We start from the raw sequence: 22,343 nt of genomic DNA on the forward strand, positions 1-22,343 counted from the left end.
CCTCTGCCCGCCCTCCTTCAGACTGTCATGGCGGCGCCCTTTCCGAGGATCAGCGAAATTGCCGGTAGCGGGCCCGTTGCTAAGCGACGCGGCGGGGGCCCCTGGTCTCCCCTGGGGCCTCTCGGGGGGTTGCAGGGAAGGGATCTCGAAATGAGGGGCGGCCCTTCGCCGTAGATGCCGCCATAAGAGCGGGCGGCGGGGGGGCCTCCTCGGTCCCGACGAACAGCCGCTGCGGGTCTGCGCGGCCCTTCTGGAGTCTCCGGGGAGGAAGCGGCCTGGCCCGCTGCGAGGCCTCCCACCTCCTGACTCGCCGCGCTGACTCCCTTACATGTAGCTGCCAGGAACGGCGTGGGGAGGGGCGCTGTTACAGGTAGTCCTCGACGGTTCGTTTATTGACCGTTCGAAATCACAACGGCACCGAAAAGTGACATGACCATTTTTCACACCTAAGGCCACTGCAGCGTCCCTATGGTCACGTGAACTAAATTCAGCCGCTTGGCAACCGACTCCTATTTATGACGGTTTACGGTGGTCACGTGATTCTTTTGTGACCTGACAAGCAAAGTCAATGGGGAAGCCAGATTCACAATGACCCATGTTACTAAATTAAGAACTGCAGTGATTCATTTAACAACTGGGACAAAATTTACTTAAGTGTCTTATTTAGTAATTGAAATGTTGGGCTCAATTGGGGTCATATATTGAGGACTACCTGTATATTCCCCTAGACACCTGTAGCCCATTCCCACCTTGCCCCACATAAACTGCAGGTGGGGAGGACCGCTCCCCCCTCTGTGGGCGTGCCTGGACAGAGCCCGGCTGACCCTACCTGGGAGCACAGATGTGGAAGCCATGCCAGCGTGTCTCCTTGGGCCCATAGGGGAGGTCAGGCAGCAGGCAACCTCCTGCTAAGGTGCATATGGATTTTGCAGGGCGAGATGGACTTCGTGATCCTCTTCGGCCTGTATCTTGGCCTGGTGCTGCTCAGCGCGGCGGTCTGTGTCTCCTCCCGACGGGAACAAAGCTTCTCTTGGAGACTCATCAGGGGCACAACTCAAGTAAGGGGCATCCAGCTGTGTACCAGTTTCTGTCCTCCCAACACCGATCTTCACATATCTGGCTTGGGCCCCAGTCCAGTCACATATTATTTTTATTTGTCAGATTTCTACACTACCCATCACACTGGATGGTTAGGAGAAAGGAAGGAAGGCCCACTATTATAGCTGCTCCTCCTTCCAGCATTTTGTAGGTCAACCTCCATCCCTTCCTTTATTTGCAGCCTCTGCTCTAGTAAGGAGCAAAATCAAAGTTCCCAGAATCATTTCCTTAAGCGTGAACATCAGCTCCTTTCGTGGAAGAAGATGGAAATGCTGCTTGTATGTCATTTCCTGAAATGAACTTATTGATTTATGAAATTTACAGGCTGCTCCAATCTGTTTCAACTTTGGACAACTAACAAAGTACAGAAATAAATGCAAACATTACCACAAAGCCGGGGAGAAACCATTTTGAAACAATATCATACGATGGATCCATCACGGCTCTAACCAAGGCCTGGGGAGATACAGCCAGGTCTTGACCTGGCTGTATTCTTTTCAGACTTGTTTGAAAAGGGGCAGGAGGAGGTCCCTGCAAATCTCAGGAGGGACGGTGTTTTAAAGAATAGAGAGAAAGGACTTGCTTTCTAAGGCTATTTCTCCCCATATAGACTAATTCAGCCTTCAAACACTGTTTGGGACAATATCTTGATAGCATCACTTGGCCAACCTGTGACTAAAATGCACATCTGAGTATCATGCATCCCACAAACCAATGGCCTCACCCAGTGGCCTCGTGTGGATATTAAACAAGAGGGATGAGAGCCTTGAGCCTTGTTATACCCATCATAAGAGGGATCTCTTGGTTTCTTCTCCCACCTATCATCTCCAGCTAGATCTATCCACAGAAAAGGATGAACCCTATTCTCAACCCTTGCGGTTAATCCAGAAGCTGATGATACTGAAAATTGTTGAGAGATCAGATTGAATCAGGATGGCTACATTTTCCTTACCCAAGCACTGCCAGAAATCAGCAAAAAGAATGACCAGTGCTGTCTAAATACCAAGAATATTATTAGGATGGAATGGGAGCTGTATGGGTCTCTTGGGAGATGTTGTTTCAGTATATGACATCATTTCACATAGGATCCTAATTAAAATACCCTGGAAGAAGTGTGGGGTAGTTGCATTCTCTCTTTGTTGATGGGATCATTGTCTCCTGTTGTTCTTTCTTTTCTAAAGATGTGGAAGATTGGCTCAGCAATGACCCTTTCCATCTTAGGGCCTCTTGAATTGCTGATTGACAAGGTTAGCATCACATTTGGCAGTTTGCTAGAATCTCCCGCCTTAGGTTCCTAAGGATTCTAGAGCTATGAGCTTGCAGGTTTTTTGAGTGAGTTTATCTCTGCTTCTCACCCTCACCTTTCCTTTTTTAAATAATTGTGTTGCCTTTTTCTCCTTTGATGCAGGTGCTCTCCTATGTAATTCCAGCTCCAGTTCATAGAGCAGCTCAGAAGGCAATTCATGGACTCTTCCATTCCCGGTATTGCCCTTCTGTTCCTTTATTGGCTCCATTCTCTGGCATTTGTGAATATTGGCATTAATGAACCCTGGGAACATCCTAGCTTGGTAAAATGGCTTCCCGTGTTGTTCAAACTTGCAATGTCCCTTCTACATACTCACCTTCTGGTTTTATATTGCCTACAATTTTGTGGTATCAGGTTGATCTTTACATTTTGTTTGGGACGAGGTCTGCTGGACTATTGCCCTCTTTCTTCTTAGCCTAGACAGAATGGCAGTCATTTGGTGGTCCTAGCTCACCTTCTAATTCTTTGGGCCACCCAATCTTAGCAGAAGTTCCTACATTTGGACGCTTCTAAGGGGATGGTCTTTGGAAAGGATACAAGCCAAAGAAATGAATAAATATGCCACTCTAAATCTACAAAAAGCAGAACCAGCCTTGGCCTGCTTTGCAAATGCAGCTGCCAGGCAAGGTGAATTCACCTACGGTGTCTGTATTGAATTCTGAGTTAGAACAGATTTTGAGGCCTGATGGGCAATCTCAGGTCAGAGGCAGTTCCCTTTCCCTTAAAAACAGGGAGAAGAAATGCATCCCATTCTCTCCTTGCTGCAGAAATTCTTTCTTTGTGGTCCTGCACTTGATCTTGGAAGGGCTGGTTTATGGCGAGTATACCTGGGAAGTGTTCATCTACGGCCAAGAGCTGCAGTTCAGCAGGCTCATCCTCCTCCTTCCTTACCTCCTGTTGGCTGTGAATGCCACTTTCTTCATCCTCTGCTCCAAAAGTAACCCAGGTGAGACCCTTTTCCTTTCAATCTCAGCTCTTGGACACTGGCACTCTCCTGAGCGGTTGATGGTGCCCCTACTGGCTGGCCGTGCACTGAATGATGGTTTGGGGTAAAACTTCTTCTCTTTCCATGCCAGTAGAACCTTAACCTTAAGGCTTGAATACCGCTTGGAGTCTTACCCGATATATGTACTTAAGAGGCCCGATTGCTGATATACAGGTCCTTGACTTACAACCACAATGAAGGCCAAAATTTCTGTTACTGAGACATTTATTAAGTGAGTTTTGTCCCATTTTACTACCTTTCTTGCCACAGTTGTTAAGTGAATCCGATGGAGGCGTGATGCGTGAAAGTTAGCTGGGCGTATCTGTTCTGCAGTTAAGGGATGTGAAGAGCAGCCCAGATGTTTATCTTAATACAGAGCAGGAGAAATTTGCTTCAGAGGAAAATGGTGGATTTCATCTTTAAAGGTGAATCCTCAAGGTTAACTTTATGGTATTTCAAGCATAGGACAGGAAGGAAATCTCACAACAGCCAAGACATTGCAGCCCTCATTGTAAGGTATAGTAAGAATCTTTGCTTTCCTCCCCAAGGTATCATCACCAAATCCAACCAGCTTCTCTTTCTGAATGCATATGCATATGACGGTCTGATGTTTCAACAAGATGCTGAATGTCCTACCTGCGCAGTGAGAAAACCAGCCAGATCCAGGCACTGCAGTAAGAGTCATTTAGCATTTGCCCTCCCGAGCTGCATTTTCCCTGGCAGAGGCATTGCGGGTTGGTCCCTCACTGCTTCCAGGGTGGCGCTGAGGACCAGATCTAAGTACCCTGCGGGCTTGACCCACAGGCCTTGAGTTTGACACCCCTGCCATAGATCAAAATGCTGCCTTATTGGGTTTTGAATGTTATGATTTCTTAACATTTTGACCCTCCTCCGTTTTCTGCTGAGGTGTGTGCTGTGGCTGCATACATCGTTTTGATCACCACTGTGTTTGGGTCAACAACTGCATTGGAGCCTTCAACATCCGGTTCTTCCTTTGCTACCTGCTGACTTTGACCTCCATGGCTGCTTCTATTGCAGCTGTAACAGCTGGCTTTCTCATCCAGGTGGTCCTTTTGTCAAATCTTACTCTGGGACATTATACTGATGAACAAGGTCAGGAACATCCAGTTGATACTTTCTTCCTGATTCAGGTAAATATTGACTAACTGCTGATTCGTGCATGTTTCACGAGGTGGAGGGTACAGCGCTGGATTTCAGAAGCCCGAGAGGGTATAGAATGGATTGAAATCATGCCTCTGTCTCGGACACTACATGAAAACATTGATAGGAAGGACATTAAATGAAAGAATGGAATGGTAAGGAAGCGAAGGGAAAAGAGGAGAGAATAGAATAGAATTCTTTATTGGCCAAATGTAATTGGACACACAAGGAATTTGTTTTTGGTGCATAAGCTCTCAGTGCACATAAAAGATTTAAGTGATAAACTATGATCATAGTCATCATAAATACATTCATCATGAATTATAAGATACACTTAATGATAGTCATAGGATACTAAATAAGCAATCAAAATCATACTAGGACACTAAATAAAACAATGTAAATCCTAAAGATTCAAGCAACAAGGTTATAGTCATAAGCAGAAAAGGAAATAGGTAATAGGAAGAATGAGAAGAATAATAGTAATATGGTCTTAGTAGTTTGAGTGTTGTGGGAATTAGTTGTAAATGATTTTGCTGTCTTTTTAATCACCATCAACGCAATCTTGAGGGCAGTTCTTTTGTAAGAGCTCTCAACCAGTAGAACTAGTAATCATGTGGTTGTAGTTTCTTCACAGGGGACAGACATATGACCAAACTGCTTCAGCAGGCGGCTAGGCTACATGACCTCGGGGGTCTCTTCCAGCTCAGATATTTTGCAAGTGATATTGCTAGAAAGAATTATTTGCCAGACTAGGCTAGGAGGAGATGTGGAGATCCTGAGCACCTGGATTTTAACTCCTTTCCCCTTCTCTTCACAGGAACTTTTCCTGGCCTTTCCTAGAATTGTATTCATGCTGGGCTTTGTCATCCTTCTGTTGGTCATACTGGGCTCCTATTTCTGCTTCATTCTGTACCTTGTACTGACCAACCAGACAAGCAACGAATGGTTTAAATCTGCAAGATACACGAACTCCTACTCCGAACAATACAGCAGGCAGGAAGGCTACAGAAACATCTACTCCAAAGGAGTCTGGGCCAATCTGGCAGAAATTGTGACGCCTCTGACAACTCCTGCAAAGAAAAGGAAGTGAAGCCTTGCACCCATGGAGCTGGCCAGAGTTTACACCTTACAAATGTATCTTCAGTAGAATGAATTTTATTCTATCAACTAAAGGACTAGTATACAGAAGTGAAAAATGAGTTAGCGTATTACATTGTTAATGTGAGCATGGAGTGCTATGGTTTGCATTTTTAAAAGTTTGCCTGCTCAAAAGCCCTGGGGAGGACGTGATGCGTTGTCATTGTGGTGGTGAATGGTTGGTCGCAGTTAGATAAGATACGATTTGATGTTTTTATCCACCTATTCAGTACTTCGCAAGCACTGGGAAAAGCAGATGCGTCTTAAAAGGTCTCATTGCAGGATTTAAGCTTTTTGAGTTAAGCTGCCTTTTGCAATTGACTGCTGGGACTTTTGTCAATCATGTTCCAAGTGTTGCTCCAGAGATTTTGGGATTGCACCCAAGATGCCAATTACTATTGAGACTATCTTTGTTCTCCTTTACCACAGGCTGCTCTATTTTTTTATTTGTGTTTGTATTTTATGGTTTTCTCCAGTTTTTTCTCTTCTAGTCCGTTGTCTTCAAATACTGCCATGTCCACTATCCAGACTTGTCTTTTTATGGACAATTGTGAAGTCTTGAAGTGTTATGTGGTAGGTGCTTGTCTCTTATTGTTATAATTATTATTACATATTTTTGGTGATGTAAGATGAATCCCATTTCCTGCTTCAAATTCCCACTCCAGAGCCAGTTCTGCAGGTATCTGGAACTATGCAAAGCCCTGAACTGCACGATGTGGGTATTTGAAAGCTCTAAGATAGAGGTCTCCAAACTTGGCAACTTTAAGACTTGTAGACTTCAACTCCCAGAATTCTGGAAGTTGGAAGTCCACAATCTTAAAGTTGCCAAGTTTGGGGACCTCTGCTCTAAGAGGTCAATTCTATAGTTGGGTTCCTCCTATCCTTAAATGATGAGGCTAAATTACTGTTTGAGGCCTCTAAGCTGCCCTCTTGCACAATTTTTTTCCTGTTGAATTACACTGACATTCCTGGGAGAGAAATAACCACGGACAGATTTGAAGCCATCAGCACTCTCCTTTAATTACATCAGAATACAGCAATGTAAAAAATTGTTTGTTTAAAAAAATATTTACAAGTTAAATCAATAGATAATTAAAACCTACATGGTTGCAAAAAATGTACAGTGTGGCCTTTCTGAATATTCTGGCAATGCAAATAAAAGCCACTGGGTTTCCTAAAATGATAAAACCCACATTCCTATGAAAAGTAAGCCGAGTTTCCTCCCACATCTGGAACCTCTCACTGCCACATCATTAAGGATCCCTGCACACAATATTTTTTTTCTTTTAAAGTGCTTTACTCAACAATTGCCTGGCTTCAACAGGCTGCCAACGTCCAAAGGTTCAGGCACGCTCCCTGACCAGAGCAGGTGGCCAAGAGCTCAGTGAACACGTCGTGACAAGCAGCACATGAACCGGCTCTGAGGGCGACTTGACATTATCTGGGACCCGGGTGCAGCCAGGATGCCACTCTTGCATCCCCCTGGCACCCTAGACAATCACAGTCTGGACTTCTAGGTCATCTTCTTCCTCGTGGGCTGTGATCACAAACTCCCCCGTGTGCTCCATTATTTCAATGTCTTCGGAGGCCACCATGGTCACGGTGGCTTCCTCCACCTCCCCGCCACCCTCTGTGGTCAGCACAGCCCCTTCCTCAATTGCTGAAGCCAGGGTCATGGCAACCTGCTCCGTCAGGCTCTCTGGAGTTGCTATGGCAATCGTGTCGGGGTCCAGGCCCTCTGCTGTCATGGTTGAATCGTCTGCCACCGTGACATTCTGGACAATTATCTGATGGCCAGAATTGGCTTGGTTTACTATCTGCTGAACCACCTTCATTATATGACTGTCCACCTGCACGGGGGGGGGGGGGGGGGGGAATAAGAGAATAACTTCATTGTACATTAATTGGCATGTATTAAGATGAAATTTCATTGCATACCGCTCTCAAAGGGTCACCACCTCCAATATACACTACATGAACATGACAGAATAAATAATAGAAAATTATGCATATATTATATGACACAGAAACAACAGTGTAGTTCAAATGTATACATGTACGTCTTGTGAGTTTACCAGATGTATGGCACATAGGAAACAAAGCTCTTACAGAATCTGGAAGTCCTACGAGAAATACTCCTCCCAGAGGGGAGCAACAGAAAAAGACCCTAAAGTGGGTGTGTGAGGTCCATAACTGCTTTGAGCTCTAAGCCTCCACAGTGCTTATAAGCAGTATCCTGAATAACAGGAAGCGAGCATCCCATAATCTTCTCCTCACCATTCTCTGTAGGGACTTTCTATCTGAGGCACTGCTGCCATCAAACCAAACAGTGATGCAGCTTGTTAAAACGCTCTTAATCATGCCTCTGTAAAAAGTGGCCAGGACAGGAGGAAGATTCGCTCTCCTCATCCAACACAGGAAATGCAGACGCTGGTTTGCATGCTTCACTAAGGATGACGTGTGGAGAGACCAATCCAGATTGTTAGTTATCTGCAAGGTACATTTGTCTTTGCTTATCCGATGCATCAGGATCCAGGGCTTCGGAGCAGGGCTGCATCTTGCTACTTAGTGCAGTTTAATATCCTCACTGTGGAGGAAAACTGGTCCACGCACAACCTACGGCTCTAAGGCTGAACTCCTTGCAGTGCATTTCTGGTTCCCAGCGTATCAGCACTGCTCAATCAAAAGCCCCTCGTTCAACCCCCAAAGTGGAAAGTGGCCCCATACCTCAGTCCTAGCACCACATTCAAGTGAAATGTAGCTCATCAACAAAGGATTAGTTATTTCTGTCAGGGCAATTCTGAATTAGAGACAATCGGGTTTAATAGGTTTTCCTCACACTGAAGAAAAAACCAGAGATCTCTGAGCAAAAATAATTTCCTAGTCTCTAATGTTATTCATTCTCCCAGATGCTCCCACAAAATCAGAAATGCAGCAAATGAGATGCAATTCCATTTCTGAGAGCCAGGACAAATGAAGGATATCCAATCTGGGGATCAGAAATTTCAATCCTGAAACTTTGTTGTGTGTCTGCATTGTGTGAGATAGGATTGGAGGGCAGGGAGGGGACGGGTGATGATATTAGCCACTTCAGGAACAACCATTCACCTCCAAATCCATGACATGCTGTGCTTGCCTACGCAGATCCCATTACTTGGGGATTTAGCACTTGGGGAAAAGATTTGCTGCGATCATTAGAAAGCCTCCTTAGAGCAACCCACCTCGTGCCTGGTTCCTTCGATGATCTCAGCAGCTTCACTGGTTTCCAGGTCTTCACCAGCTGTCTTTAAGAAAGAATGCACAGCAACAATTTAGCCATTCAAAGCAAACCTCAGGACACCTCAGCAGCCACAGCTCACATCTCTTATGCACTTCCTGGTTTTATCCAGAAGCGTCACCATAGTTCTTGGCCCACATTAGGTTCCAAGTGCTGGGATATTGCTGTATTTTTCAGAGTATAAGATGCACTCCCCCCTCCCTAAAAGTGGGTGAAAATTTCAGTGCATCTTATAGGCCAAATACGGGCCTGTTTTTGGCCTCCCAAACCCTCTGCATCTCCCATTTTTGCCCTCCCTGGCCCCCAGAAGCACTCTGTGGTGCTCCACATGTCCCATTTTTGTCAAAAACAGGCCCGTTTTTGGGCTCAGGAGCCCTCCGTGCGTTGCATTTTCACCCTCGCTGGCCCCCAGAAACGCTCTGCAGGCCAAAAACGGACTCATTTTTGGTAAAAATCTAGATATGTGAAGCACTGCAGAGTGCTTCTGGAGGTGGGGAGGGCAAAAACAAAATGCACAGAGGCCAACACCCCCCCCCCCATTTTCCACCTGTAAATCTAGCTGCGTCTTATAATCAGGTGCATCTTATAGTCCGAAAAATACAGTAATTGCTTTCAAAGGGCTCTGCCTTCCCTGGGGAGATGTGCTTACCTCGATTATGTATTCCTGTGTCTCAGCCACCACTGAGGAAAACTCCACCAGGACTGTTGGGGGGTCTTCCGAAATGACCGTTGCAGCCAAACGGTCAGCCGACTGGCCATCCTCTGACACCACTGCTTCTTCAGCTTCTTTCAAGGCAAGCAGGCAGCCACCTGAGGAAGGTGAGGGAAAATACAGCTCAGCATCAATTAAAAGAACAGCAGGAAGAATTTTCCCATTAAGAAGTTCGATGTCAAGATGCAGAAGAGCTGCTTACCTAAATAACTGGACCCTTAAGTCATGTGGTAAAGGAGAAGTCGAAGATACCATACACGTTTTATTGCACTGTGAATTATACAGAGTTTTTAGGTCAATGCACATTCTTCCCTTATTAGAGAGATTACCAGGGAGGGCAGACAATTTTTATGTAGACTATCTCCTCCGGGACTGAAACCCGGCTACTACGCTTGCAGTAGCAAAATTCTCTGCAGCTGCAACGACCACAAGAAAATCCGAATGCAGGATTAAAGATGTGTCAGCTTCTGCTTTGCTGTCGCTTCAGCTGCCATGAAACGGGGAGGGAGGGCATGGTATTTGGGAGGGGTTACTCATTGTGCTGGAGGAAGGTTCTGGAGTTCACCGACTGGTCGGACTACGCATGCGTGGGTGTTTCCCGCCAGGACTAACGGCACCGACATTCCATCTTCGTGATGTCTTTTGAAGTTATCTCACACCTGACATTTGGAAGACTTATGATTGGACTGGGACTATGATGCCAAGGGGTGGGGAATGGGCTATTCTATATATCAATCGCTTTCGCGCCTAATTATTCAGACTTCGCTACGCTTTGCCTTTAATCATTCTTAATTAGTAAAAGTACACTTGATTTCCACACATGGAGTCTCGTGGTCTTTCTTTCCTAATTAATTAATGGAGAGGAGCTGACAGTTAGCGAAGTCTCATCAACACCCTACCAGGAGAATACAACCTTCCGTGGGGGGTGAAAACTACAAGAAGACGAAACAGAGAAAATGTCTTCGCAAGCCAGAGATGGAGAAATGGAAAAAGAACCCACTGATTTATTATTACCCGAGGAGTTGGCTCAGCTGGAAATAACGAGCCCTGCGAGCCCCCCCCCCCATTGGTCCTTGTCGGTGGGACAAAGAGAAGATACTGCGAACTGGGATGCGGCCGTTACCAGAAGGAAGCATCAGGAAAGGCCGTTTGAAGCGGGGGCCGAACGAAGACCCCAGGAAAGAGGTCAACCTGATTACTCGGAACAGAGGTACTCTGGGCAAAGATTCGGGGAGGGAGAAGAGGCCGAGAGGGGGTGGGAGCAAGAAAACCCATGGGCAGCTTCACACCCCCCCCCAGCCAGGGGTGCTGCCAGGCCAGGGGCCCCACCCCCCAGAAGACGCAGAATGGCTAAAGTCCCCCCCTTAACTGTAAAGTATGATGGAAATCCTAAGAAGCTGGGGGTTTTCATCATGCAAGTTTATAACTACATGGAAATTTATGGGCCCGATTTTGAATCACATGCCATGAGAGTGCGCATGATTTTGCTTGCTTTGGAAGACGAGGCCGCTGACTGGTGGTTAGGGTTACACCAAATCAATTCCCCCCTCCTGAGGAATTTTAATGCGTTTATGGAAGCGTTCAAGAGACAATTTGATGACCCCCTAACTGAGAAACAGGGCAAACTGAAATTTATGACCCTCACGCAGGGAGACAGGCCGGTGACCCAGTACATTCAGGAGTTTCAACACCTTTGTAATTATATGAGAGGATGGAGTGGGGAAGCCCTTTTGGATAAATTTGCTTTGGGCTAGGATGAAGATATTTATCAACAATGTGTTAATCGCCACCTTCCCAAACGCCTCACAATTTGGTTTGAAAATGCAGCTGACATTGAACTGGATTTAATTAGACTCCGATGTGCAAAGGAGGAGAGGGAGAAGCAAAGGGAGAAAGCAGCGAGATCTTCCCCCATACACCGCAAAACCCCTTTCGAAGTGAGAAGCGAAGGGAGGGGAGGCCCCTCTCTAGGCTGGAATACTGCAATGTGCTCTACATGGGGCTGCCCTTGAAGAGCATCCACTAGGACTTCAGCTAGTCCAGAATGCGGCCGCGCGAGTGATAGTGGGCGCACCTCGGTAAGCCCACATAACACCTATCCTCCGCGAGCTGCGCTGGCTACCTGTTGATCTCCGGGTCTGCTTCAAGGTGCTACTCACCACTCATAAAGCCCTCCATGGTAGTGGATCTGATTACTTGAGAGACCGCCTTCTGCCGATTACCTCCCTTCGTCCCATCAGATCGCACAGAGTGGGCCTCCTCCAAATTCCATCCGCCAGTCAGTGCCGACTGGCGACTACACGGAGGAGAGCCTTCTCAGTAGCAGCTCCGACCCTTTGGAACGACCTCCCCGTAGAAATTCGCACCCTCACCACAGTCCAGAGCTTCCGCATAGCTCTTAAGACCTGGCTATCCCGTCAGGCCTGGGGATAGGATTTTATACACCCCACCCAAATGTTGAATGAATGTTGTGTTTTATTACTATTTGTATTTGTATCCACGTATTGTTTTACGTCTTGTTTTGCACTCCCTTCCCTTGAGTTGTAAGCCGCCCTGAGTCCCCTCAGGGAAAAGGGCGGCCTATAAGTGACAATAAATACCAAATACCAAATACCCTCGGGAAAAGCCAAACCGTTTACCTGCTTTCGTTGTGGGAAGGGAGGCCATCGCGAGCCAGAATGCCGCGCTAAGCTACCCACGACCGCCCCAACCCCTGCCAAGCGGGAGAGGAGATCCAGCAAGGCCCCAGATAAGAAGAAAAAGGAAGCTGCGTTCGCTGTGGATTCCACACACACACACACCCCCGCAATTCAGCCAGGCCCTAGAGGGAGAAGCTGACGTCTCCACCAGCTCCTCTGATGACTCCGATGACAACGCCTCGCCTCGCTGGGTGAGTTCAAACAAAGGCCCCATGCTAACCCCAATAGAGTTGAGAGTTCCGCCCGATGGGGGGTCAGAAAGCCTTTCCGCCCTCCTTGACTCAGGCTGTTCCCGCTCAATGATAAATCCTGCTATGGTGGAGAAACTGGGCCTCAAATTGAGGACTTTGAAAACCCCTATTGTTTTTTGCCAGATAGATGGGTCCATAGCAGGGTGGGGGGCGCCCAGGGGTTCAGTGGGCCCAAGGGAGGCCCACTGAACCCCTGGAGATGAAAATGGGCTCCCACACCGAACTAATCTCTTTTATTGTGGCTCCTGGGATGGACAGGCCACTCATTTTGGGCCTCCCTTGGCTTCGAAAATGGAACCCTCGCATAAATTGGAGGGAAGGTTGGTTACGCATTCGCACAAAAACACCTCCGGAAGGGGAGGACGTTTCTTCAGAACCTGTTAGCTGCAGTTCCGATTTGGCCGCCAGAGGGCAGGAGAGGATTGAAGGAGAGGAAAAAATTCCAAAAGTGTATTGGGACCTGAGAGGAGTTTTTAGTGAGAAATCTTCAGATAAACTTCCGCCCCACAGGCCCACTGATTGCTCAATCGACATTTTACCCAGGGTGAAGCTCCCAAAGCCCCAAATATATTCCATGTCACCTAGGGAGATGGAAGAGATGAGAAAATTCATCGATAAAAATTTGAAACGGGGGTTCATTGAGCCTGCACGCCCTAAAGTCGCTGCTCCTGTGTTGTTCCGTGAAAAGAAAGATGGCTCCCTGAGACTGTGTGTTAATTTTAAAAATTTTAATGGGATCTCGGCCCAAAATCTCTACCCGCTGCCATTGATGAAGGACATGTTGGCCCAATTGGGAAAGGGCCGCATTTTCACTAAACTGGACCTCAGGGAAGCATACTATAGGGTCCGTATAAAGGAAGGAGATGAATGGAAAACTGCATTCAACTGCCCTCTTGGTTGCTTCCAGTTCCGAGTGATGCCTTTTGGCCTGCAGGGGGCGCCTGCAGTCTTCATGCAATTACTTAATGAGATCTTGTATGACCACCTTTACAAAGGCGTTATCGTATATTTAGACGATATCCTTATCTATACTCACACATATGACGAACACGTCGCTCTAGTGCGCACTGTTTTGAAAAAACTCAGGGCCGCTGAACTTTATGCCAAATTGTCCAAGTGTGAATTTCACCAGGCTAAGATTGACTACCTAGGGTATCGCTTCTCTCCCACCGGCATTGAGATGGACCCTGGAAAAGTGAAGGCGGTCACTGAGTGGGAAGCGCCCCGTACTCGCAGACACTTGCAAAAATTTTTGGGTTTTGCTAACTTCTACCGTCAGTTCATTCCTTCTTTTGCCAAAATTGCGCTTCCTATCACAAATTTGCTGAAGTCCAAAGGTGGGCCTAAACCTAAGCCTAGCAAGCCACTGGATTGGACCATGGAATGCCAAGCTGCTTTCGAAAAACTGAAATGCCTTTTTGCTGCGGAACCGGTCCTGAAGCATCCCGACATGGACAAACCTTTCGTCGTCCAAGCTGATTCCAGTGACGTCGCCGTTGGGGCCGTCTTGCTGCAAGCCAACGACCAAGGTAACTTACAACCTTGCGCTTACACCTCCCGCAAGCTCACGGACACTGAAAGACGTTGGGCCGTTTGGGAGAAGGAGGCGTTTGCAGTGCGATGGGCCCTAACCACGTGGCGCCATTTTCTGGAAGGCGCTAAGCACCCTTTTGAGGTGTGGACTGACCACAAGAATTTGGAGGCTTTGAGGACCCCGCGCCGTCTATCCCCTAAACAGATGCGGTGGGCCCAACATTTCAACCGTTTCAATTTCACACTCAAGTACATCCCTGGAGGGAAAAATTTCATGGCAGACGCTTTGTCCAGACTCCCTCAATACAACTGCTCTAAACTGAGCATTGTTCAGCCTGTTGTTCCCACTTCCAGCCTGGCGGCTCCGGTGGTCACTCGCCAGCAAGCACGCTCGAAAGTGGAGGTGCCTCAAGATTTTCTCTCTGACCTCAAACGCGCCCTTCCCCAGGATGACTGGTTCCAGAAGCATCTGGATGAGTGCACGATGAGGGACGATTTACCGTGGATTGGAGCCAAGCTTTATGTCCCCGCCTCTCTTCGTCTCGTCATCCTCCAACGAGCTCACAATTCCCAATTGGCGGGTCACTTTGGTTTCGTCAAGACTTTACATCTAGTGAAGAGGCAATTCTGGTGGCCCTCTTTGAAAAAAGACATTGAACTGTATGTTGCCAGTTGCCCGGTTTGTGCTGTCGCTAAAAGGCCACCTGGAAAACCACAAGGGCTGCTCCAGTCTGTGGCACGGCCTGTTGCCCCTTGGAAGGAAATTTCGATGGACTTCATTGTCGAGCTTCCCGAGAGCCAAGGGCACACAGTCATTTGGGTTGTTACGGATTTATTTTCGAAACAAGTTCATTTTATACCTTGCCTCAAAATTCCTTCTGCTAAGGCTCTCGCTAAACTCTTCATTTCCCACGTTTACCGTTTGCATGGAGTGCCTGATCGCATTATTTCTGATAGAGGTGCCCAATTCACCTCAACTTTCTGGAAGGAATTTCTTAAGCGCATTGGCTCCGCCCAGGGCCTTAGCTCCGCCCACCATCCTCAGACCAATGGGGCCTGTGAGAGGACCAATTCTGTTTTGGAACAATATTTACGTTGTTTCATCAATTATCAGCAGGATGATTGGGTTGACTTGCTACCGCACGCTGAGGTGGCCTACAACAATTCTGTTCATACCAGCACTGGTTTTACTCCTTTCCGGGTTGTTTTTGGTCAGGACTTTGTTCCTATTCCTGAGTTGCCTCGTGACCCTCCGCAAGTTTCTTCCGTTGCTGACTGGAGTGAGCGTCTGAGCCATGTTTGGCCTTTAACTCTTGCTACTTTGGATGCTGCATATCGCGCTCATAAGAAACAAGCGGATAAGAAGCGTACGAAACCTTATCAGTACAGGGAGGGTGACCTGGTCTATTTGTCCACAAAGTTCCTTCAGACCACACAAAAATCCAAAAAATTGGGACTTTAGTATGTTGGTCCTTTCCCCATCATCAAGATCATCAATCCTGTCTCCGTTCGTTTGCAGCTGCCTAAGCATCTCAACCGTGTTCATCCCGTGTTCCACGTTAACCTCATTAAGCCTGTTCGTGTTTCAACTTTACGTCCGCCTGATGATCCTCCACCTGCTCCCTTGTTAATTGATGGTGAATGACACTTTGAAGTTCGTGAAATACTGGACTCCCGCAGGCGTCGTAATCGCGTTCAATACTTAGTGGCTTGGAAACATTTTCCCCCCTCTCATACGGAATGGGTTGACAAGTCCCATGTTCGTGCCCCCCGACTACTTCAGAAGTTTTATGCTGCTTATCCTGACAAACCTTAATTTTCTTTTCCACCACCAGCACCCCCCTCTCTGTTCTGTTTTTTATTGTTTGTCTGCTTGTTTGTGCTTTCTCGTTTTCCAGGCCTGATCGCCTTTTTCCGGGGGACGGCCGGATGTCAGCTTCTGCTTTGCTGTTGCTTCAGCTGCCATGAAACGGGGAGGGAGGGCATGGTATTTGGGAGGGGTTACTCATTGTGCTGGAGAAGGTTCTGGAGTTCACTGACTGGTCGGACTACGCATGCGTGGGTGTTTCCCACCAGGACTAACGGCACCGACATTCCATCTTCGTGATGCCTTTTGAAGTTATCTCACACCTGACATTTGGAAGACTTATGATTGGACTGGGACTATGATGCCAAGGGGTGGGGAATGGGCTATTCTATATATCAATCGCTTTCGCGCCTAATTATTCAGACTTCGCTACGCTTTGCCTTTAATCATTCTTAATTAGTAAAAGTACACTTGATTTCCACACATGGAGTCTCGTGGTCTTTCTTTCCTAATTAATTAATTGAGAGGAGCTGACAAGATGTTTACTGCATCAATTTCTTCTAGATATCTCTAACAATTTTTAGAGAATCTATATTTACACACATACTTACCCTCTCCCCTATCATGTAACCACTGGTAAGAGCCATACTGTTTGATACCATGTATTTTATCATTATGGACATTATTACTTATTATTATGATTAGTAATAGTAATATCTTTTAACACTTGTAAACAGTGATAATTTTGTCTATTGCTGGTCTGTCACGGTAATCATTTATTATTATTATTATTATTCAATTGTATCACAGCGGCCAGTTGTTTCACCGGATTTGGCATTGGTTACTAGTCGGGCCCCACCCAGGGGCCTAGGACGTTGTAACGTATTTTCGTAATATGCGTGCAGATCCAAGCAGTGCGGCTTTTTGCGTTTGACTGATGGTGATTTTGTCAATTTTTAACTGTTTTTCTTCTTCAACTGTTTGCTTCACTTGTAATAATCCTCTGCCACCTGATTTTCGGGGAGGTAGTCTATCAGTAGTATGTAAACTGTAGTGCACTGTCATTAGTTTCCTGGTTTTTCGGTCCAAAATGTCCAAATCAGCTTGTGTCCAGTTAACTATACCAGCTGTGTATCTTATAACTGGTATTGCCCAGGTATTTATGGCCTTGATTGTATTTCCACCATTCAATTTAGATTTTCAAAATTTTCCTAACTCTGTTGGTGTACTCTCGCCTGACAATAGTTTTTACTTCTCCATGCTTGATGTTATCCAACTGCAGAATGCCTAAGTATTTGTAGGCTTCATTTTCGTTGCATTTAATTAGTTGGCCATTGGCCATTTCAATTCCCTCACATGCAGTGATTTTGCCTCTTTTTATGGATACAGTGGCGCATTTTTCCATGCCAAACTGCATTGAAATATCGGTGCTGAATACTCGGACTGTATTTGTCAATGATTGGATTTCTATTTCTGACTTTCCATAGAGTATCATCCATATATAGTAAATGCGAAATTTTTTCAGCTTCTTTGGCTGTTTGGTAGCCTAATTTCATTTTTTTAAAGATTACTGATAGTGGGATCATTGCGATGATGAAGAGAAGAGGTGAAAGTGAATCACCCTGGAAAATCCCTCGCTTGATATTAACCATTCCGTAGATCTCATTCCCTACTGTCAACTCAGTTCTCCATTGTTTCATCGCATTTTCAGTAAAGGATGTAATATTTTTGCTAATGCCAGTTGTTTCTAAGCATTTTATGATCCAACTATGTGGCAGTGAGTCAAATGCCTTTTTGTAATCAATCAATGATTGATTCAAGTTCGTTTTTCTGTTCTTACAATTTTCTAATATCATTTTATCAATTAGGAGCTGATCTTTTGTGCCCCTGCTCCTTCTTTTGTTGCCTTTTTGCTCTACTGGCAAGATGTTGTGTTTCCAAATAATCCATCATGTTATCTGCAATAATGCCTGTGAGTAATTTGAAGGTTGTTGGCAAGCATGTTAATGGTCTGTCGTTTTCAGGTGTTGTTCCTTTAGTTGCATCTTTCTGAATCAAGTATGTTTTTCCAGTTGTCAACCATTCATCAATTTGGCCCTTTTGTAAAATTTCATTCAGTTGCCTGGCCAATATTGCATGTAAACTGGTCAGATATTTGAGCCAGAAACCATGTAATTGGTCCTTTCCAGGTGATGTCCAATTCTTTACCTTTTTAACTCGATTTTTGACCATCTCAGTTGTTATTTCTAATACTTACATTTGTTTGTTGCCAATGCTTTTCTCAAAGTCATGTATCCACTTTGCTTCCTTATTGTAGTCCTTTGCATTTTCCCACAATTCTTTCCATAATTCAACTGCGGCCTGCTTTTCTGGTTTTTCACTTTTGGTGTCACCATTCACATTAAGACTTTGATAAAAACGCCGTTGGTCTGATTGAAATTGCTGATTTTGTTTATATTGGATGATTCGTGCCTCATATCTTTCAATTTTTCTAGCTGTTGCTGTTATCCACTGTTTTACAATCTCTACAGCTTCATTGAAGTTTCTTGTATCCAATCTATATCTTCTGATTAGCCGATCTATGGTTTTGTTGTTTTTAAGCCGTTGCTCATGCATGTTCTTTAAGTTGCTAGCATCTGCCCTTAATTTTTTGACTTTTTGTTCTAATCGGATTTTCCACTTTGGCTTTGATGCTTTTTCTGTTGTGTGACTAGGTACTTTGATTTTAATGCCTAGTTCATTAGTGACTATTACAGCTGCGCTGTACATTAACTGGTTTGTTTCCAAGATGGATCCCGATTCAATTGTTGAAAACACTGCATTAACCATTTTCATGATAGGGGCCAAAATTTTCTTAGGCACAGTTTTTAGTGATGGTAAACGTTGCCTTTCCTCATTAAGCAGAAAGTGCTCCATGATCTTATCCTTCAATTCTTTTTATTTTTGAGTTAGTTCATCAGTTGGTTCAGTGATAACTGGTTCTAGTGGTGGCGGTGTTATTTCCTCCCCGAGAGCTTCTTCTGGGAGTTCTACTATAATGTCTTTAGTTGTGTCTTGAATATCAGTTATTTCCGCTTGTGATATTGTTTTTTTGGTTTTGCAATTTGCCTGAATTTCCTCTAGTTCAACTTCACTAAACACTTTATTCCGTATAATAAATCGCCTTTGATCTGCTAGTCGTTGTTCACTAACATTTGAATCTGGATATTGTTCTTTCCATAATTCATACATTCGCTTTAAATAACCTCTTTTTTCTGGCTCGGAGTTGTAGTAACAGGCCATTATGGCACGGTTTTCATCTGCACTATATTTTTGTCGTTTTGTTGGCTGGTTCACTTGTAGCCCACTTGTTGACGGATGTCCAGAGACCCCAACATCCGTCGCGGCCCTTGTTAACCTACGCGACGACCGATGCGGTATAAAATTTTTATTCATTTCTTTCACCATATTGTATGGGTTGGCGGGGTTTTTTAATGGGGCCAGTTGCCAACCTGACCCCAATCCTCCTCCTTTCTCATCCAGGCTTGGGACCGGCAACGGCGGAGTTGTTGTTGTTGTTATTATTATTATTTTATCAGGACCTTTAAGTCATTCAATATAGTCCTCGATTTACAATCACAACAATGTCCAAAATTTCCAAAAATAAGCAAGACATTTAAGCGAGTTGTGTCCTGTTTTATGACCTTTTCTGCCACAGTTGTTAAGCAACCACTGCAGTGAAGGGAATCATGCGGTTTTTAAGTGAGCCTGGCTTCTCCTGTTGTTTGAAGCCAGCTGGGCAGATTAGAAATGGCGATTCCTGGCCCCAACACCTGCCAATTGTTAAGTATCCATATTCTGATCACATGACCATGGGGAGGCTGCAGCAGTCATTAACCTGAAATAGATCACTTTTTTCAGTGCTTTTGCAACTTCAAACGGCCATTAAATGGACGCTTGTAAGTCGAGGACTATGTGTACCAAGGCATATGACATTTAGGGCATTGCTATATATATGCAAACTAACCTTTTTCTCATCCTAAATGTTTCATTGCGCATTAACCTAAGTGTTACGGCTCTAGATTTTTCCATATCTTAAAAGCCAATTTACTTTCCCCTGGAACTAATAAAGCTTCAAATGCTTCATAGCAGCAGCTCTGTAGCACTTGAAAGAGATCAGGGGGACTGAGGGGGAAGTGCAATGAACCCAGCTACTCTGCTGGAAGCCAAGAGACAGGTAGGAGCACACACCTGTCTTGGGGACAAACTATCCTTCGTCTCACCTTTGGTCCTCAGGTGCCGATTGAGGGTGCCGTGCTCTGCAAATCCACGGCCACACTTGTAACATTTGAATGGCTTCTCTCCCGTGTGGTGACGGATGTGGCGCACCAAAGAACCCTTTTCCCGAAAGCCTTGGTTGCAGAACTGGCAGACAAACGGCTTTTCGTCCAGGTGCGTTCGGAAATGAACCTGCTGTGCATTCTGTGGGAAAGAGGACCAGGGGAATCAGCCTGAAATTCCAGAACTGATGGTTTTCAGAAATTGATTTTTTTGATGGTTTTCCAAATTGATATACTCCCTCCCAAACCCCTACAAAATAAAAATGCAATTCAGTTTTAGGACAGAAACTTCCTATCTTTCAGGAGCAAGTGCAAATAATTTTGCTAAAAAAGTTATTGCCAAGCACCATTTGGGTTTTGATGGCTGGATGGATATAAGAGTAGATAGATATATCTAGAAAACCCAAAGCATCATGAAATGGCCATAATTTACTTTATTGAGTGGGGACAGGCGTGGGTCAGACTACAGGAGTACAGTCAAAAAGTCACAATTTTCATGAGATTTCTGCCTTCTGTTTTCTGATAGAAATCAATTGATCAGGGCTATGATATCAATACTAAGACAGACTAATATCTAAGGTTAACAGGTTCAGCAACAGTTAAGGCCCAAGCCCACAAAGTCTTAGAAAGCAGGAATCTCCACAGGTACTAAGCTCCTACCTTGGTCTTGTACCTCTTCCCACATTTGGGGCAAGGATACGGACGCTCGTCAGAATGCACTCGCCTGTGCCCCTTCACATGTGCAATAGTCTTGTACAGCTTGCCACACTCCCCACAACGGAACCGCCGTTCGTTCACATGCACTTCCTGATGCTTTTTCAGCAAGTAACCTTTGGTGAATTCTTTGCCACACTCATCACATGTAAAAGATTTGTAGTCTGGGAGGGAAGAAATGAAAGGAGATAGTACACAAATAAAATAGATACAAAATTGCAGGACTGTTATCCACTTTAAAGATGAGTTTCTATGGGCATGCCCACAAGGGCCTGGCCAAGCACACATGACTGCACTACCCCACAAACCAAGAAACAGGAGTGTCTATAGAGATTCTCAGTCATCCAGGTCTTGGTTGTCCCAAAGGTGCTTTTGCAAAAGGCAACTGGATTTTCTTGAAGATGTTTCACTTTTCATCCAAGAAGCTTCTTCAGTTCTGATTGAATGGTGAAGAATGGAATGATTTATATTCCTTGCAGTCATCTGGTTATTAGGAGTGTTTCTGAGAGTCGTTGAGGCCATCAGAAAGAATGCTAATGACCAGATGGCTGCAAGGACTACAATTCCTTCCATTCTCCACCATTCAGTCAGAACTGAAGAAGCTTCTTGGATGAGAAGCGAAAGATTGTCAAGGAAAAACAAAGGAAGTCCAGATACCTTTGGGACAAGACAAAGAAACAGTTATCTGATGGTGGCTGATTGCTCTAAACATGTGGAACAGCCAATTAAGGGCCATGTAGGTTAAATGCTAAAGACGAGGAAAGAAACACTTCGGTCTTGTAAGGCAAGTGACAGCAATAGCCCTGTGGAAGGAAGCAGGGCAGGGCAAGAAGGAACTCCTCCACATCTAATTTTAAGGTCTGGATTAATCTTGAGAATACTGCACAAATATTGCTGCCCAGCGATGAATCACTGCTTAGCCCAAGCAGAGAACTACATATTTAGCTCAAACATAAACACGGTACCTGGCTGTGCAGCAACTAGATTTATTTATTTTTTTGAACCAATAGAAGCTAGCAAAACTGCATCTGGATGACAGATATCTGGATACTAAAGCAGGGATCTTAGAACTCATCTGGACAATTTAGTACACAAAGGGCAAAAGCCATAAATAGGGATTTCAACAGGAACAAACAAAGTCCCGAAACTTGATAGGAAGCTTCAAGGGCTTCAAGGACACCAAAAAGAAAAAAGCTCTAGGATCTTGGTGGATCGTAAGCTAAACATGAACTTACGAAGTGATATAGCCACAAACAAAGAGAATATGATTGGCTGAATCAACAGAAAGACAGCATCATGATCAAAAGAACTTATTCCTCTTTATTCTGCATTGGTTAGACC

General features: G+C 45.2%; 2 protein-coding genes across 6 annotated transcripts in view; one reads left to right on the plus strand and one right to left on the minus strand.

Annotated features, from left to right (window-relative positions):
• ZDHHC4 (zinc finger DHHC-type palmitoyltransferase 4) lies at positions 1 to 6,888 on the plus strand. Of its 3 annotated transcripts, none has more exons than XR_004256446.1 (8): positions 1 to 64; positions 933 to 1,058; positions 2,280 to 2,345; positions 2,507 to 2,580; positions 3,172 to 3,350; positions 3,938 to 4,063; positions 4,296 to 4,705; positions 5,371 to 5,457. XR_004256446.1 is itself a non-coding variant. In XM_032230206.1 (8 exons), the coding sequence occupies exons 2-8, from the start codon at positions 939 to 941 to the stop codon at positions 5,641 to 5,643; spliced, it is 1,083 nt and encodes a 360-aa protein (XP_032086097.1). In that variant the 5' UTR covers positions 1 to 64; positions 933 to 938; the 3' UTR covers positions 5,644 to 6,888. The 3 variants fall into 3 exon arrangements, 2 of the variants coding, with proteins under 2 accessions (XP_032086097.1, XP_032086098.1); XM_032230206.1 differs by having other exon boundaries at positions 4,296 to 4,540; positions 5,371 to 6,888; XM_032230207.1 differs by lacking the exon at positions 2,280 to 2,345 and having other exon boundaries at positions 4,296 to 4,540; positions 5,371 to 6,888.
• The window catches only part of E4F1 (E4F transcription factor 1), a 25,396-nt gene continuing 9,161 nt past the window's right edge, over positions 6,109 to 22,343 (minus strand). For all 3 annotated transcript variants that reach the window (XM_032230204.1, XM_032230202.1, XM_032230203.1), the window contains 5 exons: positions 20,949 to 21,166; positions 20,232 to 20,430; positions 9,617 to 9,777; positions 8,912 to 8,974; positions 6,109 to 7,540 (listed from right to left, as the gene is read on the minus strand). In XM_032230204.1, the coding sequence (XP_032086095.1) occupies positions 7,181 to 7,540; positions 8,912 to 8,974; positions 9,617 to 9,777; positions 20,232 to 20,430; positions 20,949 to 21,166 (1,001 nt within the window). In that variant the 3' untranslated portion in view covers positions 6,109 to 7,180. The remainder of the gene's footprint in view (positions 7,541 to 8,911; positions 8,975 to 9,616; positions 9,778 to 20,231; positions 20,431 to 20,948; positions 21,167 to 22,343) is intronic.

This window comes from Thamnophis elegans, chromosome 14 (genome assembly GCF_009769535.1).
Source record: "Thamnophis elegans isolate rThaEle1 chromosome 14, rThaEle1.pri, whole genome shotgun sequence".
Lineage (NCBI taxonomy): Eukaryota > Metazoa > Chordata > Lepidosauria > Squamata > Colubridae > Thamnophis > Thamnophis elegans.